The 14628-nt window shown below is 43.2% G+C and overlaps 1 protein-coding gene across 6 annotated transcripts in view; it reads left to right on the top strand.

The window, feature by feature from the left end:
• Positions 1 to 13448: 13448 nt before the first annotated feature.
• The window catches only part of Luc7l3 (LUC7 like 3 pre-mRNA splicing factor), a 31740-nt gene continuing 30560 nt past the window's right edge, over positions 13449 to 14628 (top strand). For 4 of the 6 annotated variants that reach the window (XM_046420417.2, XM_058571510.1, XM_046420415.2 and 1 more), the window contains exon 1: positions 13451 to 13695. In XM_046420417.2, the coding sequence (XP_046276373.1) occupies positions 13597 to 13695 (99 nt within the window). In that variant the 5' untranslated portion in view covers positions 13451 to 13596. Of the gene's footprint in view, positions 13696 to 14628 lie in introns of all 6 variants that reach the window. The other 2 variants (XM_046420416.2, XM_046420418.2) reach the window with 2 other exon arrangements.

The raw sequence follows: 14628 nt of genomic DNA, 5'->3' as shown, positions 1-14628 counted from the left end.
AGGCCAGCCTCAGCAACTAAATAAGATCCTCTCAAAATAAAAACATTAAAAGGCTGGGTATGTTAATGGTAGAGCACCTCTGGGCTCACGTCTTAGTACATTAAAGGACGGAAGGAAGGAAGGAAGGAACGAGCAAATCGCGGCACAAAGATAAAATCGTGGCACAAAGAAGGATCTGATCTGTTCTGTGTGGTACACAGAGGATTCACGTCCACATTGGCTTCCTGGAGCTGGTGGGACTTGTGTGGTGAGCTGGAAGATAGGTAGGAGGTGAGTTACTGGGGTGAGGAAACAGCATTTGGAGACTGGCACCAATAAATGGTGTAACATGGAAACAAAGGTGTTTTGGGTACAGGAGCCAGAGCAGATGAAGTTGGAGAAGCAGGTCAGATCCGGGGCCATAGAGCTGATGGGGAACCATTGAAAGGTTCTGAGCAGGGAAAAGGCATGATCAGATTGATATGTAGAAAGATGGCTGAGGCAGCTAGACAGATGGACGATGGAGTCATGGGACCATGCTAGAGGCTAGGAAGCAGCAGTCAGAAGACCTATAGTAGTAACTGTGTCTTCCTTTCAGTAACAGTTCACTAGGGTTTGGGATGTGGCTCAGTGGCAAGAGTGCTTATGCACAAGATCCTGGGTTTCGTCCCCAGTACTGCCTACAAAAGAAAAAAGGTCATTGGACCTTCCATAAGAAGATACCACAGGCTGGGGGATTTCAACAGAGAGATTTATTTTCTGAAGTTCTGGAGGCCACCTTCTTTGTCCTCACATGGCCTTCCCTCTGTGCGAACATATCCCTGGTGTGTCTTTGTGTGTCTAATTTTCCTCTTATGAGGATACCAGTCAGACACTCTAATGGTCTCATTTCAATGTGATCACCTCTTCAAAGGCCCTATCTCCAAATATAGTTACATTCTGAAGTACTGAATGAGGTCTATGACATATGAACTCAGGGGTGTGGCACACAATTCAGCTTTTAATGTTTTCTTTTCTTTCTTTTTTGTGGCCCTAGAGATTATATCCAGGGCCACGCTACCACTGAGCTACATCCTCAGTCCTTTTTGGTTTATTTTGAGACAGGGTCTCACTGGGTTGCTTAGGCCCTTGCTGATTTGTTGAGGCTGGTTTTGAACTTGTAATCCTCCTGCCTCAGCCTCCCCAGTTGCTTGGATTACAGCTATGTGCCACCACACCTGGGCTTTTATTTTTTCTCATGAGATAGGTTCTCCTAAATTACCCAGACTGGTTTGAACTTGGAATCCTCCCACCTCAGCCTCCCTAGTCACTAGGAATACAAGTGTGTACCGCTGGGTGGATGTGATGGCGCACACCTGTGATCACAGTCGCTTGGGAGGCTGAGGCAGGAAAATCATGATGTCAAAGCCAGCCTCCGCAATTTAGTGAGGCCCTAAGTGACTCAGTGAGACCCTGTTTCTAAATAAAATGTAAAACAGGGCTGGGGTTGTGGCTCAGCGGTACAGCACTCTCACCTAGTACGTTTGAGGCCTGGGGTTCAATCCTTAGCACCACATAAAAATAAAGGTATTGTGTCCAACTACAAATAAAAAATAAATATTTTTTTAAAAAAGGGCTGGAGATGCAGTTCAGTGGGGAATGCAGCTCAGTGGTAAACTCTCCCTGGGTTCAATCCCTGGTACCAAAAAAAAAAAAAACCAAAAAACCAACCAAGTGTGTGCCATCACACCCAGCAACATTTTTTGTTAATAACAATAACAAATATGGAATGGGATTAGGAGACCACTGGTTAATACGATTAAGTTGCCCGTTGCATTATTAGGAAACAATTAACTCATATAACCCATAAAAATTGTCTATAGTCGGGGTATTATGATCTATTATTAATAATGATTACATTTACTTTGGATCCTTGAGGCCCAGCAGAGATTTTGACCAAGTGTTGCTGGAGCTGGGTGAATTAATAAAGGATTGAAGAAGGAATTTGCTCTCTACAGTGGTAATACACACTGGACTGTGCTGCTTAGAATCTAGCAAAAAGAGAGTGGTAGAATAAGATTTGTCTAGTGTGACTGGGTCAGGAGGTCTCGCCTTTATGATCCAAATGCATTTGGTATTCTCATTTCAAGGCTGAATTGTCATTATTGTTACAATTTTGTCTCCTATAGGTCAGGAACTCCCTGAGAACCAGGTCTTATTATTTTTCAGGTGGGGAGGGTACTAGGGATTGAATCCAGAGGTGCTAAACCTCTGAGCCACATCTCCAGCCTCTTTTAATATTTTATTTAGAGCCAACGTCTCTCTAAATTGCTTAGAGCTTTGCTAAACTACTGAGGCTGGCTTTGAACTCACGATCTTCCTGCCTCTGCCTCCCTAGTCACTGGGATTAAAGATGAGTGCCACCATGCCCTGTGAGAACCAGCTTTTATACATCTGTTTGTAATCCCAACTAGTACCCTAGTTCCCAGCACAGAACACATGTACCAATTAACTTTGTGTTCTAAATGAGAACATTAGATTAAAATTTTTTAGCTGGGCATGGTGGTACCTACCTGTAATCCCAGATACTTAGGAGGTTGAGGCAGAATTGAAAGATCTAAAGATTAGCCTTGGCAATTTAGTGATTCTATTCCAAAATAAAAAGGGTTGAACATATATGCTGAGAGCCACGGCCGAGTCTGTATGGCCCCTGGCATTTTGCCAACAGTATTGATTGACAGGCGAGGCATTACTATCCGCCTCTGCCGCAACTTTTGAGTTCTCGCACTATTTTGGAGTTCTCGTGGGGATTTCAGGGGATTCCCCAAGAGTTCCCATTGGTTGGGGAAGTGCAGGAGGAGGGATTTCCGGGAGAGATATTTCCGGCTGGGGGTTCCTGGACAAGCCTCGTGGTTTTTGGGAGGATTCCCCGGGAGCTGTGTGAAGTGTTTTCCTGCAGTTTAAAAATAAAGTTTGTTCCTGCTTCAGTGGCTCGTGATTTGTGCCCAGCCAGACTGCGGCATTTGGTGGCCCGTACGGGGAACGTCTGAAGCTTCGGGGTAAGTGAAATTGCTTGCCCCTAAGGGAAGGCGAGAGAATTTTAAAAAACAATGTGTTCTTGTTTTGATTTGTTTTGTGTTTGTTTCAAGCTGCCTATCCCTAGAATTTTCTCAGGCAGATTGGGAAAAATGGTTGGCTCAAGGTTTGAAGTTCTTCACCCCTGAGGAAGAGATAGAAATAGACCACAAATGCACATGTCAAGAAAATAGGAAAATTGATACAATGATTTTTTGTTCCGTTTTTGTTTCATTCTGTTTTGGTTTTGTTTTGTGTTATCTTATTGGGTTGCGTTATCTTTATAACAGATTAGAAATTAGTAAAAAACAAACTGAAAGAGTGTTAAGTAAATTGTTAGAGGTTCAGACCATGGAGAAAGACATTTTAGATCAAGCAAAAGAGAAGGTCTCTCAAGCTAGTCAGACAGAGGAAGAAAATTTAAAGGAAGAAAGCTTAGAGGAGAAACAGCTATTAGGGAAAAAGCTACAACAGGAGGCTGCTACTAACACCGTTCTATCACCAGAGGGCGTAATTCAACCAACAGCTCCCCCTATGGAGATAGCTGAGTGGCCCCCAACCCCCGTAGTTGATAGATGGGATCCTGAGACAGGACCTCAAAGATTAGCATGCCCTGTACTTGAGCAGGCAGGAGGGCAGCGAATTCACCGTGCTTTAGATTTCAAAACAGTGAAGCAGTTAAAGAAGGCTGTAACAACCTATGGTCCTCAAGCACCGTTCACTGTAAGCATGGTCGAATCCATTACCAACTTGGACATGACGCCAGCAGATTGGGCTAGTATGTGTAAATCTGTGCTAAATGGAGGACAATATTTGTTATGGAAGGTTGCCAATGAGGAATTTTGCAGGGAGACAGCTAGACGAAATGCAGCAGCCGGTTACCCTCAAAGAAATCTAGATATGTTGTTAGGAAAAGGACCTTATGAGGGTCAATGGCAACCAATTGAATATGATCCTGGCGTATACGCACAAATTGCTGTAGATGCGGTTAGGGCATGGAAAACTTTACAGGGGCATGGAGGTTTACAAGGTCAATTATCTAAGGTAATACAAGGAACTAATGAACCTTACGCTGAATTTGTAGATAGGCTTATTCAAGCAGCTTCCAGAATTTTTGGGGATACAGAACAGGCAATGCCATTTATAAAACAACTGGCTTATGACCAAGCAAATCGTTGTTGCAGAGAGGTCATTAGACCATGGAGACATGAAGATTTAAACACATATATTAAATTATGTAGAGACATTAATGAACAAGGGCAAGTCTTAGCAGCAGTACAACAGGCTTTAGATGCCAGGCCAAAAACATGCTATAATTGTGATCAAACAGGACATTTTAAAAGGAGTTGCCCCATAGGAGGAGGGTTTAACAAAGCTAGATATCAAACGAATAGAATACCGGGTATTTGCCCACGATGCCGTAGAGGGAAACATTGGGCTAATGAATGCCGTTCTCAAACCACCATAGAGGGTATTCCGTTATCAAAAAACAGACAAGGACTAAGTGTTTACCCACGATATCGTGGAGAAAGGCATCGGGCTCCATTGCCAAAAAACGGACAGGGGGGCCCAATGCTCCGGGGCCCACGACCACAAATGTACGGAGCACTGGAGGAACCCAGAAACACCATGGAGGAACCCAGCAACACCATCAGGGTAGTGCCCAGGACACATTATCCATCAGATCTCTCATCAGACGAACCAGAGGGAGCGCAGGGTTGGACATCTGCGCCTCCGCCAGAGCAGTACTAACTCCAGAGATGGGAGTTCAAATCATTCCCACAGGAGTAAAAGGACCTCTTCCCCAAGGAACAGTAGGCTTATTGTTAGGACGCAGTTCTTCTACGCTAAAAGGACTTATGATAAGTCCCGGGGTAATTAATCCCGATTATGAAGGTGAAATAAAAATTATAGCTAGTTCTCCAAAGGGTATATCAGTAATTTCACCAGGAGATAGAATAGCACAGCTATTAATAATACCCAGCCTACATGATAAATTTTCCATTAGTACTATAGAAAGAGGTTCCAGGGGATTAGGCTCCACAGGTGTAGATTGGGCTATGCTGTCTTTAAATTTAGATTCTCGCCCCATGCTAAAACGAAATATTCAAGGACATAAATTTAATGGCCTACTGGATACAGGTGCAGACCTTAGCATCATATCTTGTCAAGAATGGCCAAAACATTGGCCGTTACAACAAGCCACTCAAACGCTTCGAGGCCTAGGAGTGGCAACTAATCCCCATAGAAGTGCAATGGTATTAGATTGGAAGGATCCTGAAGGATGTGAAGGAACTATACAGCCATATGTATTGGATCATCTTCCTATAAATTTATGGGGACGAGATGTCCTAGATCAATTAGGTTTGACATTAACAAATAACATCAATCCAAATGCGCCCACTATTAGGGCTAGACAAGGTTTCAGGAAAGAAAAAAGATTAGGAGAACAAGGCATAGCAGCACCAATTCAAATAGATCAGGGAATAAGTAGACATGGACTGGGTTTTCAGAAGGGGTCACTGAGGCAATAAAAATTACTTGGAAATCAGAAAGACCAGTATGGGTTCCTCAGTGGCCCCTGACTAAAGAAAAGATACAAATAGCCCATGACCTGGTCAAACAACAATTAGCGGAGGGACATATACAGCCTTCCGTATCTCCTTACAATACTCCCATTTTTGTCATTAAAAAGAAATCTGGTAAATGGAGATTATTGCAAGATTTAAGAGCCATTAATAATGAGATGGTTATTATGGGACCTGCTCAATCGGGGATTCCTCAATTGTCTGCTTTGCCAAAAACCTGGTACGTTTTAGCTATAGATATTAAAGATTGGTTTTTTTCAATTCCAATTCATCCTGAGGATAGTCCACATTTTGCATTTACTATCCCTGCACTGAATCATGAAGGTCCTGATCAGAGATATGAATGGAAAGTACTCCCTCAAGGGATGGCTAACAGCCCAACTATGTGTCAAATTTATGTTAACAAAGCAATTCAGCCACTTAGAAATCAAAATCCTAAACTACAAATATTTCACTATATGGATGATGTATTGTTAGCACACAAAGATAAAAACACATTGCTAGAATGTTATGCCACACTTACAAATTTATTAAAAAATTATAATCTAGAGATAGCAATAGATAAAGTACAATTAAATTTTCCAATTAATTATTTAGGAGTTCTATTATCCTCAACCATGGTCCGTCCACCAAAAATTCAAATACGAGTAGATCAACTCAAATCACTTAACGACTTTCAAAAGTTATTAGGAGACATAAATTGGATAAGGCCTTATCTAGGCATACCAACAGGAGAGTTGGGACCTTTATTTGATATCCTAAAAGGTCCATCAGATCCAAATTCACCCCGCATGTTAACGCCTGAAGCAAGAAAGGCATTAAAAATTATTGAAACATATATGGAAAATATGCATTTGGATAGAATTGATATAACTTTGCATTTATTATTTATTGTAATACCAACAAAAAATATTCCTACAGGAGTATTTTGGCAAGAAGGTCCATTATTGTGGATACATTTATCTTATTCTCCTAACACTATTCTTACTAGGTATCCTGAGGCTGTAGGACAATTAATACTCAAAGGAATAAAAGCAGCAAAGGGAGTGTTTGGAATTCTCCCAATAAAATTATTACTCCATATACTATGGATCAAATTGATGAGTTAGCTAATGAGTTAAATACTTGGGCAATAATCATGTGTAAATCTAATGTTTCATTTGATAATCACTTACCATCTAATCCTTTGTTGTCTTTTTGGTCTTCGCATCCTGTAGTTTTTCCAAAAATGACAAGAAAAACCCCTATCATGAATGCTCCAAATGTATTCACTGATGGGTCAAATAATGGTACAGCAGCAGTAGTTACCCCTGATCAAACTTTTACATTTTTAGTACCCAAACAATCAGCTCAAAAGGTAGAGCTTAATGCAGTTTTACAAGCTTTTGTGATGTTTAAAGATTCTGTATTTAATTTATTCTCTGATAGTCAGTATGTAGTTAATGCTATAGTATCCCTTGAAGATGCTGGCAGGATTTCCCCTTCCTCTACTGTTTTCTCTTTGTTTTCTGCTATACAAAGTCTAATCTGGGACAGAAAAGATCCATTCTTTATAGGATATATCAGAGCACATACAGGATTGCCTGGAGCCCTTAGTTTGGGCAACGATTTAGCAGATAAAACTACACATGACATACATATTTTCTCTACACTAGAAGAAGCTACACATTTTCATAAAAGGTTCCATGTCAATGCTAATACTTTACAAAAGTGTTTTAAAATAACTAAGGAACAAGCTAGACAAATAATAAAACAATGTCAAAATTGTGTGACCTTTTTACCACAAGTTAATCTTGGAGTCAATCCTAGAGGACTGATACCTAACCATATTTGGCAGATGGACGTCACACACTTGCCACAATTTGGAAAATTAAAATATTTGCATGTTACAGTTGATACTTCTTCCGGATTTTTGATGGGCTCCCTTCATTCCGGAGAAAAAACTAAAGATGTTATAGCTCATTGCTTACAAAATTTTGCCACTGTGGGCGTTCCAAAACAGTTAAAAACAGATAATGGTCCTGGTTATACTTCTACCTCTTTTAAACAATTTTGCTCATCATTTGGCATTACTCATATAACAGGAATTCCATACAATCCACAGGGACAAGGCATAGTTGAAAGAGCTCATCAAACTATTAAAATGTACTTACTAAAGCAAAAAGAGGGAATTGGAAAGGGGTATATGTCACCCAAAGATAAACTTAAAATAACCCTTTTTACTCTAAACTTTTTAAATTTGGATTCCTCAGGGCTTAGTGCTGCGGAAAGGCATATGTGTCCAAAAAATGTACATAAGCCTAAGGTACTTTGGAAGGATATTCTAACAGGACAATGGAAAGGTCCTGACCCAGTGATTGTCTGGAGTCGGGGTTCTGTTTGTGTTTTTCCACAGGGAGAACAGCAGCCGATTTGGATTCCAGAGAGATTAACTAAAACAATTTCTACAGGCCAAAAGGAAGATGATTTGACTCAAATCCATAACAGCTGATATCCAGAACTCCAGTTTGGCTATTCTTACATCTGCGACAGTGATTAACCAGGATGCTTTTTTCAATATTTATTTTATTATTTGCCTTTTCCCACATCATAAAGTTCTATTTTATTTTTGAGCTCATACAGACCTAGGTTAATGTTTTTCTGATCAGTTTTATTTTTTGACTGTGGAGTTTTTAAGCATTGCAATGGAGATTTCACCTAGGTAAAGCTACAAGGCCTTTACTATTGTCTTATGTGTTGTATGTTATGTGTGCACACTTCTGTTTTGTGTTGTATGTCTGTGCGTATGTCCATATATCATATATGAGGAGCGCTCATGAATAAATGGATCCGAATTTTTTTATTCACGTGATTTTATTGGTTTAATTTAGATTGGGTAAACAGCTGTTGAAAATTGTTTTAATATGTGAACAAATAAGGAGGTTAACAGATCTGTTTGTTTACTTTCACCTTTCCTTCTCATTATATTTAATAATTCTGTTCAGGATAATGTAAATTGTTCAAAAAATTGTTTTCTTAGTGCCTGTTGGAATGTTACATAATTTTTTTCTTAGCATCATTGCCAGAATTCCTATCTTCATCCCAGTGCCGGTGAAGACAAAGATAAAACCAAACTACAGCTTCTTCGATAGTTATCACAACAAACTGTAAAAACTGATGCATCAATGAATAATAACTCAACAAGTAATGCTCAATTAAGGAGTCGATTTACTTTGGGAGGAAATGGACATATTGACAGATTCCTCTGCTTTGAATTGCTTGCAGACCTTGCCTGGACTATGTATCACTTGTATGCATTGTGAACTATCTGTTGGTACAGCGAATTGTGGTAGTGCTGGAGTATTTTTGCTGATGGTGTCACCGGTGGTACAATTTTTCAAAGGAGCCCTCAATTGGCTTAGTGTCATGGCATTTTGCATCCTCCTCCCTTCTACTAGTGATGGTCTAAAATTTGGGGGCCAACAGAGGTGAGGCAAAGAACCTCACCCCCCCACTGGTGCAAAGGCCTATCCACAAGTATGGCTGTATGCTGGACCGGTAGTCAGTGACGGGTATAATCCAATTGCAGTGGTACCAACCTAAGACAGGAGGCTGACGCCTAGAGGTCAGTTCATCCGATGACGGGTAAGGACCATATGTTGAATTGGACTGCCTAACAGGCACGGTCCCTAAGCCACATTGCTTGTTGTTTAATTAAACAAAAAGGGGGAGATGCTGAGAGCCACGGCCGAGTCTGTATGGCCCCTGGCATTTTGCCAACAGTATTGATTGACAGGCGAGGCATTACTATCCGCCTCTGCCGCAACTTTTGAGTTCTCGCACTATTTTGGAGTTCTCGTGGGGATTTCCGGGGATTCCCCGAGAGTTCCCATTGGTTGGGGAAGTGCAGGAGGAGGGATTTCCGGGAGAGATATTTCCGGCTGGGGGTTCCTGGACAAGCCTCGTGGTTTTTGGGAGGATTCCCCGGGAGCTGTGTGAAGTGTTTTCCTGCAGTTTAAAAATAAAGTTTGTTCCTGCTTCAGTGGCTCGTGATTTGTGCCCAGCCAGACTGCGGCACATATATACATATATATATACAAATAAAAATCAAGTGAAAATAAAAGCAGTTCAACCACAGATAAAACATTTAAAGATGTTAATAAATGGGGGAAACTGGATGTGGGGCATATGGCAACTCTGTCTTCACAATTTCTTTCTTTCTTTCTTTTTTGGTGCTGAGGATCAAACTCAGGGTTTTGGGCATGCAAAGCAAGCACTCTACCAACTGAGCTATATCCCCAGCCCCTCTCTTCACTATTTTTCTGTAAATCTTAAACTATTGTAAAAAAATAAAATCTCTTTAAAGAAGAAAAATGGAACACTAGACTATAGTGCACAGCCTACATTAACTATAGTACAGTGACCTTAATGAACATCAAAGGGGTGGGGCAAAGGCACTGTGCTTGAAGCCAAACTCAGAGAACCATTCAGACACAATCCCTGCTTCAGCGGACATTGTGCATTAGTGAGGCAGAGAATCCCTAAAAGAATACACACAAAGATACCAATATAATTGGGATAATAGGGGGGTGGGGTGGATCATATATCTGTAATCCTAGCAACTCAGGAGGCTGAGGCAGAAGGACGGCAAATTCTAGGCCAGCCTCAGCAACTCAGTAAGACCCTGTCTCAATAAATAAATAGGACTGGGAATGTAGTTCAATGGTAAAGCACCCCAGGTTCAACCCCTGCCGCAGTCCGGCTGCAGCAAAATAACCGGGGGGTGAGGAGCAACTTGTGTAGATTGATACAGCAGGAGTGGAAGCCGTTTATTGCAGGACAGGAGCAGTATTTATACATTCCACACAGCTTATCTAATTAACATAAACTAGATACATCAGTCAACCAATCAGGAATCTCCACACATAATGGCTCGCTTTTGTTACTTCTCAAACCACTCCCTCTGGCATTTTGCCAGGCACCATCCAGACTTGTTTACAGACTCTAACATTCCCCTGGCAAAATGCCAGGTGTTATTTTGACTTGTTTACAGACTCTAACAAACCCCCATAGCCCCAAAAAAGAAAAAAAAAACTCCCCAGGATCAACCCCCATAACACCCCTCCAAAAACAAACAAACAAACAAACAAACAAAAACTCTGAAGGGTGATAAAGAGTCAGCCAAGCAAAGTGGGCAGAAAAGAACTCAGGGAGAAAGGTTAGTATATACTAAAACCATCTCATTTTATGAAACAATATTCATCATTATTGAAAACATAGCTAAACCTGATGTCCTCATTATGAGGACTCATTCAGTGGCCTGAGGGTGCCAAACATTTGAGAGGTGCAGAAGGTAGAGAAGGAACTTGCAAAGGATCCTATGATGAAGCTACAGAGGTAAAAGGAAAATCTGGAGTTTACCAGACAAGGAAGCAGAAAAGGAAGTGTTTCAAGAAGGTAAAAGTGATTAACATTGTAGAAAACTACTTGCAGGTCTGTAGGAGAAGCCTAAGGAGTGTCTATTGAACACTGTGGTTGGGAGCCAGTGGAATATGTTGAAATAGAGGGGAAATGAAAAAGTAAAACGGTATTGGAAATTCTAAGAAGGAAAACAGGATGGGAAGTAATGGCGCACACTTGTAATCCCAGCTACTTGGGAGGCTGAGGTAGGAGGATGCCAAGTTCAAGGCCAGCCTGAGAATTTAACAAAACTTTTTATTTTGGTGTCAAAAAATTAAAAGTGGGAGGATGTAAGACAGTGGTTCAATCCCAATACCTGTCCCCTCCAAAAAAAAAAAAGTAAAATGGTGTCATTTCCTGAGACTCAAAGGCTTTTTTTTTTTTTTCCCTCACAGAACTGGGAATTGAACCCCATGACACTCTACCACTAAACTACATTACTGGTCCTTTTTTATTTCTTATTTTGAGACAGGTCTCAGTAAATTGCCCAGGCTCTCCTCAAACTGTGATCCTCCTTCCTTAACCTCCTGAGTAGCAAATAGCTGGGATTAGAGGTGTGTGCCACCATGCTCCCTCCCCCCCCCCTTTTTTTTTTTACGAGGAATTGAACCCAGGGCCATTTAACCACTGAGCTTCATCCTCAGCCCTTTTTGGTATTTTGTTTAGAGACATGGTCTCTCCAACTTCTTGAGGGCCTCACTAAATTGCTGAGGCTGGCTTTGGAATTGTGATCCTCCTGCCTCAGCCTATGGAACTGCTGGAATTACAGGTATGTGCAACAGTGCCCAGCTCACCATACCCACCTAAAAAGGCTTTTTAGATGCAAAATTAGACTTTTAGTGTTTGGAATAAGCCAATGAAAAGGAGGAAGAGTCTGGTGTCATGGCCTGCCACAGTCTGGCTGGGCACAAATAACCAAGCCGCCACAAAACACTTGTGTGTTCAAACAGGAAACTTTATTGCCCGAACTCCACCAGTACTCCAGGCACACTTCCCAGGAACTCTCTCAGCTCACTCTCTCGGAACCCCAGGAGAACTCCAAAGTAGTGGGCGCCTGAGGCAGCAAGAGCTGCCCTATTGCAGGACAGCAAAGGTCTATATACAACTGAATACACAGCTTAACTTAACCATTGTTATTTCAGTGGCTTGCTGGCGTCACCTCTCAACCACTTCCTTCTGGCAAAATGCCATGCATCATCCCAACTTGGCTGTGGCCCTCTACAATGGCCCATACCTGTAATCCCTGTGATTTGGGAGGCTGAGGCAGGAGGATTGCAAGTTTGAGGCCAGCCTCAGCAATTTAGCAAGACCTTTAGCAATTTAGCAAGTCCCTGTCTCAAAATAAAAATTAAGAAGGCTTGGGAATGTAGGTCAGTGGTTGAGTGCCCAGGTTCAATCCTCAATACCAAAAAGAAAAAAAAAAAGAAAATCCATATCCTTAACTGTGCTGGAGTACTGGCCCAATTTTTTTCTTCTTCTTGTAGTGCTAGGATCAAACACAGGACCTTGTAAATGCTAGGCAAGTGCTCTACTACTGAGCTACACCACGGCCCCCTATTATCCCAATTATATTGGTATCTTTGTGTCCATTCTTTCAGGGATTCTCTCCCTCACTAATGCACAATGTCCGCTGAAGCAGGGATTGTGTCTGAAAGGTTCTGAGTTTAGGTTCAAGCACAGTGCCTGGTCCATGCTAAATACTCATCTATCTGTTGAACAAATGAGTCAAAATAATTTTTGTTTTGGGCAATCCCAGAGTTTGAACCCAGGGCCTCCCACATGCTAGGCTAAGCACCATACTGAGCCCATTGCCAAAATTTTGAGACAGAGTTAGGTTTCCTAAAGAGGCCTCGAAATTGAAGCTGGCCTTGAGCTTGCGATCTTCTGGCTCCAGCCCCTGGAAGGGCTGGGGGTTTACAGGCCTGCGCCACCGGCCACCCGGCTGAGTCCACATTAAAGAAATTCCAGACTGAACGTCATACTCTACACGTCTTTGTCCCTTGATTTCCCACCCTATGAATCAGGGGAAATCGGGACAACCCAGGCAGAGAAAGCAGGGAGCACTAGGACTAGGAGAATGGAACAAGAAATCGGAGCGCTTCCCTCGCTGAAAGATGGCACCGTGGGCACCACGTGGACAAAGGAAAACACTCCTTCTTCTCCATTTCGGGGCGGTGCCCACGCTTCCAGAAGCAGGCCAGAGTTCCTCACTGTGAAAAAGCCCGGGAAGGCCCAGCGCGCGGGCAGTCGCCGGCGAGGCGCTGCCCGAAGGCAGGGGCGGAGTCCAGACTAGGCTGGCGGGGCCGGCCCCCGCACCACGGAAGTCGCGCCGCCTTGGCCGCCGGGCCTGGGCGTGTCCCGCGGGCGCACGGCACGCTGGGAAGGCGCCCGCGCGGCGGCCATTTTGTGTGATCGGCTCCTCTGTGGAGGAGGCTGTTCGGCCTGAGAGCGGGCCGAAGGGGCTGGCGACCGTGTCGCCGGTGTTTTCCTTGGTGGGTGCCCGGGCTGGTGGGAGCAGCCGCCCGAAGGAAGCACCATGATTTCGGCCGCGCAGTTGTTGGATGAGTTAATGGGCCGGGACCGAAACCTCGCCCCGGACGAGAAGCGCAGCAACGTGCGGTGGGACCACGAGAGCGTAAGTCCCGCGGGTCTTGGGCCTGTGCCCGGGCCGTGGGGGAGGGGAGCGGCGCGGGCCTGGGCGGGGGCTGCGGCGCGATTTGGGACCTGGGCCGCGGGTGGGTTAGCACGTCTGACTCGGTGGCCCTGGGCGCTGAGAGGGTGGTTCGGGAGGGAAGGTTGCGCCCGGCGCCCGGCCTGCGGCCAGGGGGTGATTTGTTGTTGTTTTACTCTCGAGGAAGTCCGGGACAGCCATTGGCAAGGTTGAACAGCACCTTGATGAGGCGGGGAAACGCGGGAAAGGAAGGGCGCATTTTATTACGTCTAAGGGTTCGAGTGTTCACCTCATGAAATCGGGAGAAGGGCAGATTCTTCCGTTATGTGTGTTCAGCGTCGTATTTGGCTGAGATTTCAGACCAAGAATAGTAGCAAAAAAAAGAAAAAAAATCCTGGCAGTGTCTTGTTTATGAATGGTTCAATTTCGAAGCTTCTTTGGGAAAGTAGAAATTCAAAGGCGGTAATAACTTGGTGTAGGGTTTGCCGTGATGATTTACAAACATTGTTGGGTAGCAGTTCCTGTGAAATCTCTCCGATACGCGGTTGTCAGGGCTTTTTTATCCTACCACTCATTCGATCCTCTTATCCCTGTGAGTGAGGGTAGACGGGATAACCCCAGGTTCACGGGTGAGGCTTCTTGAGTCTTATCCAGGGTCTCTTGTCAATATGATCTTTTGCTGGCAACTTCCAGCTGCCAGCAATCTTTGTCGTTTCCACTTTCCACAATTCTATGAAATTGGCTTCCTGCAAGTACTGTCATGTGCTTTGATCTAGTTTTGAACATGCAGTGTAACTTTTATTTTAGATATGTGAAGAATACAGGTAGAACTTAATTTTACTTCGCGATGATAACCAACCCTAGTAACTTTAAAGCAGTTTGTTATCTAGCCCTGCG

The sequence above is a fragment of the Marmota monax genome, unplaced genomic scaffold (assembly GCF_021218885.2).
Source record: "Marmota monax isolate L192 unplaced genomic scaffold, Marmota_monax_Labrador192_F-V1.1 WCK01_AAM20220418_F8-fsc00064, whole genome shotgun sequence".
NCBI lineage: Eukaryota > Metazoa > Chordata > Mammalia > Rodentia > Sciuridae > Marmota > Marmota monax.
The sequence above is the reverse complement of the archived record's forward strand: the minus strand, read 5'-3'. Positions and strand labels throughout refer to the sequence as shown.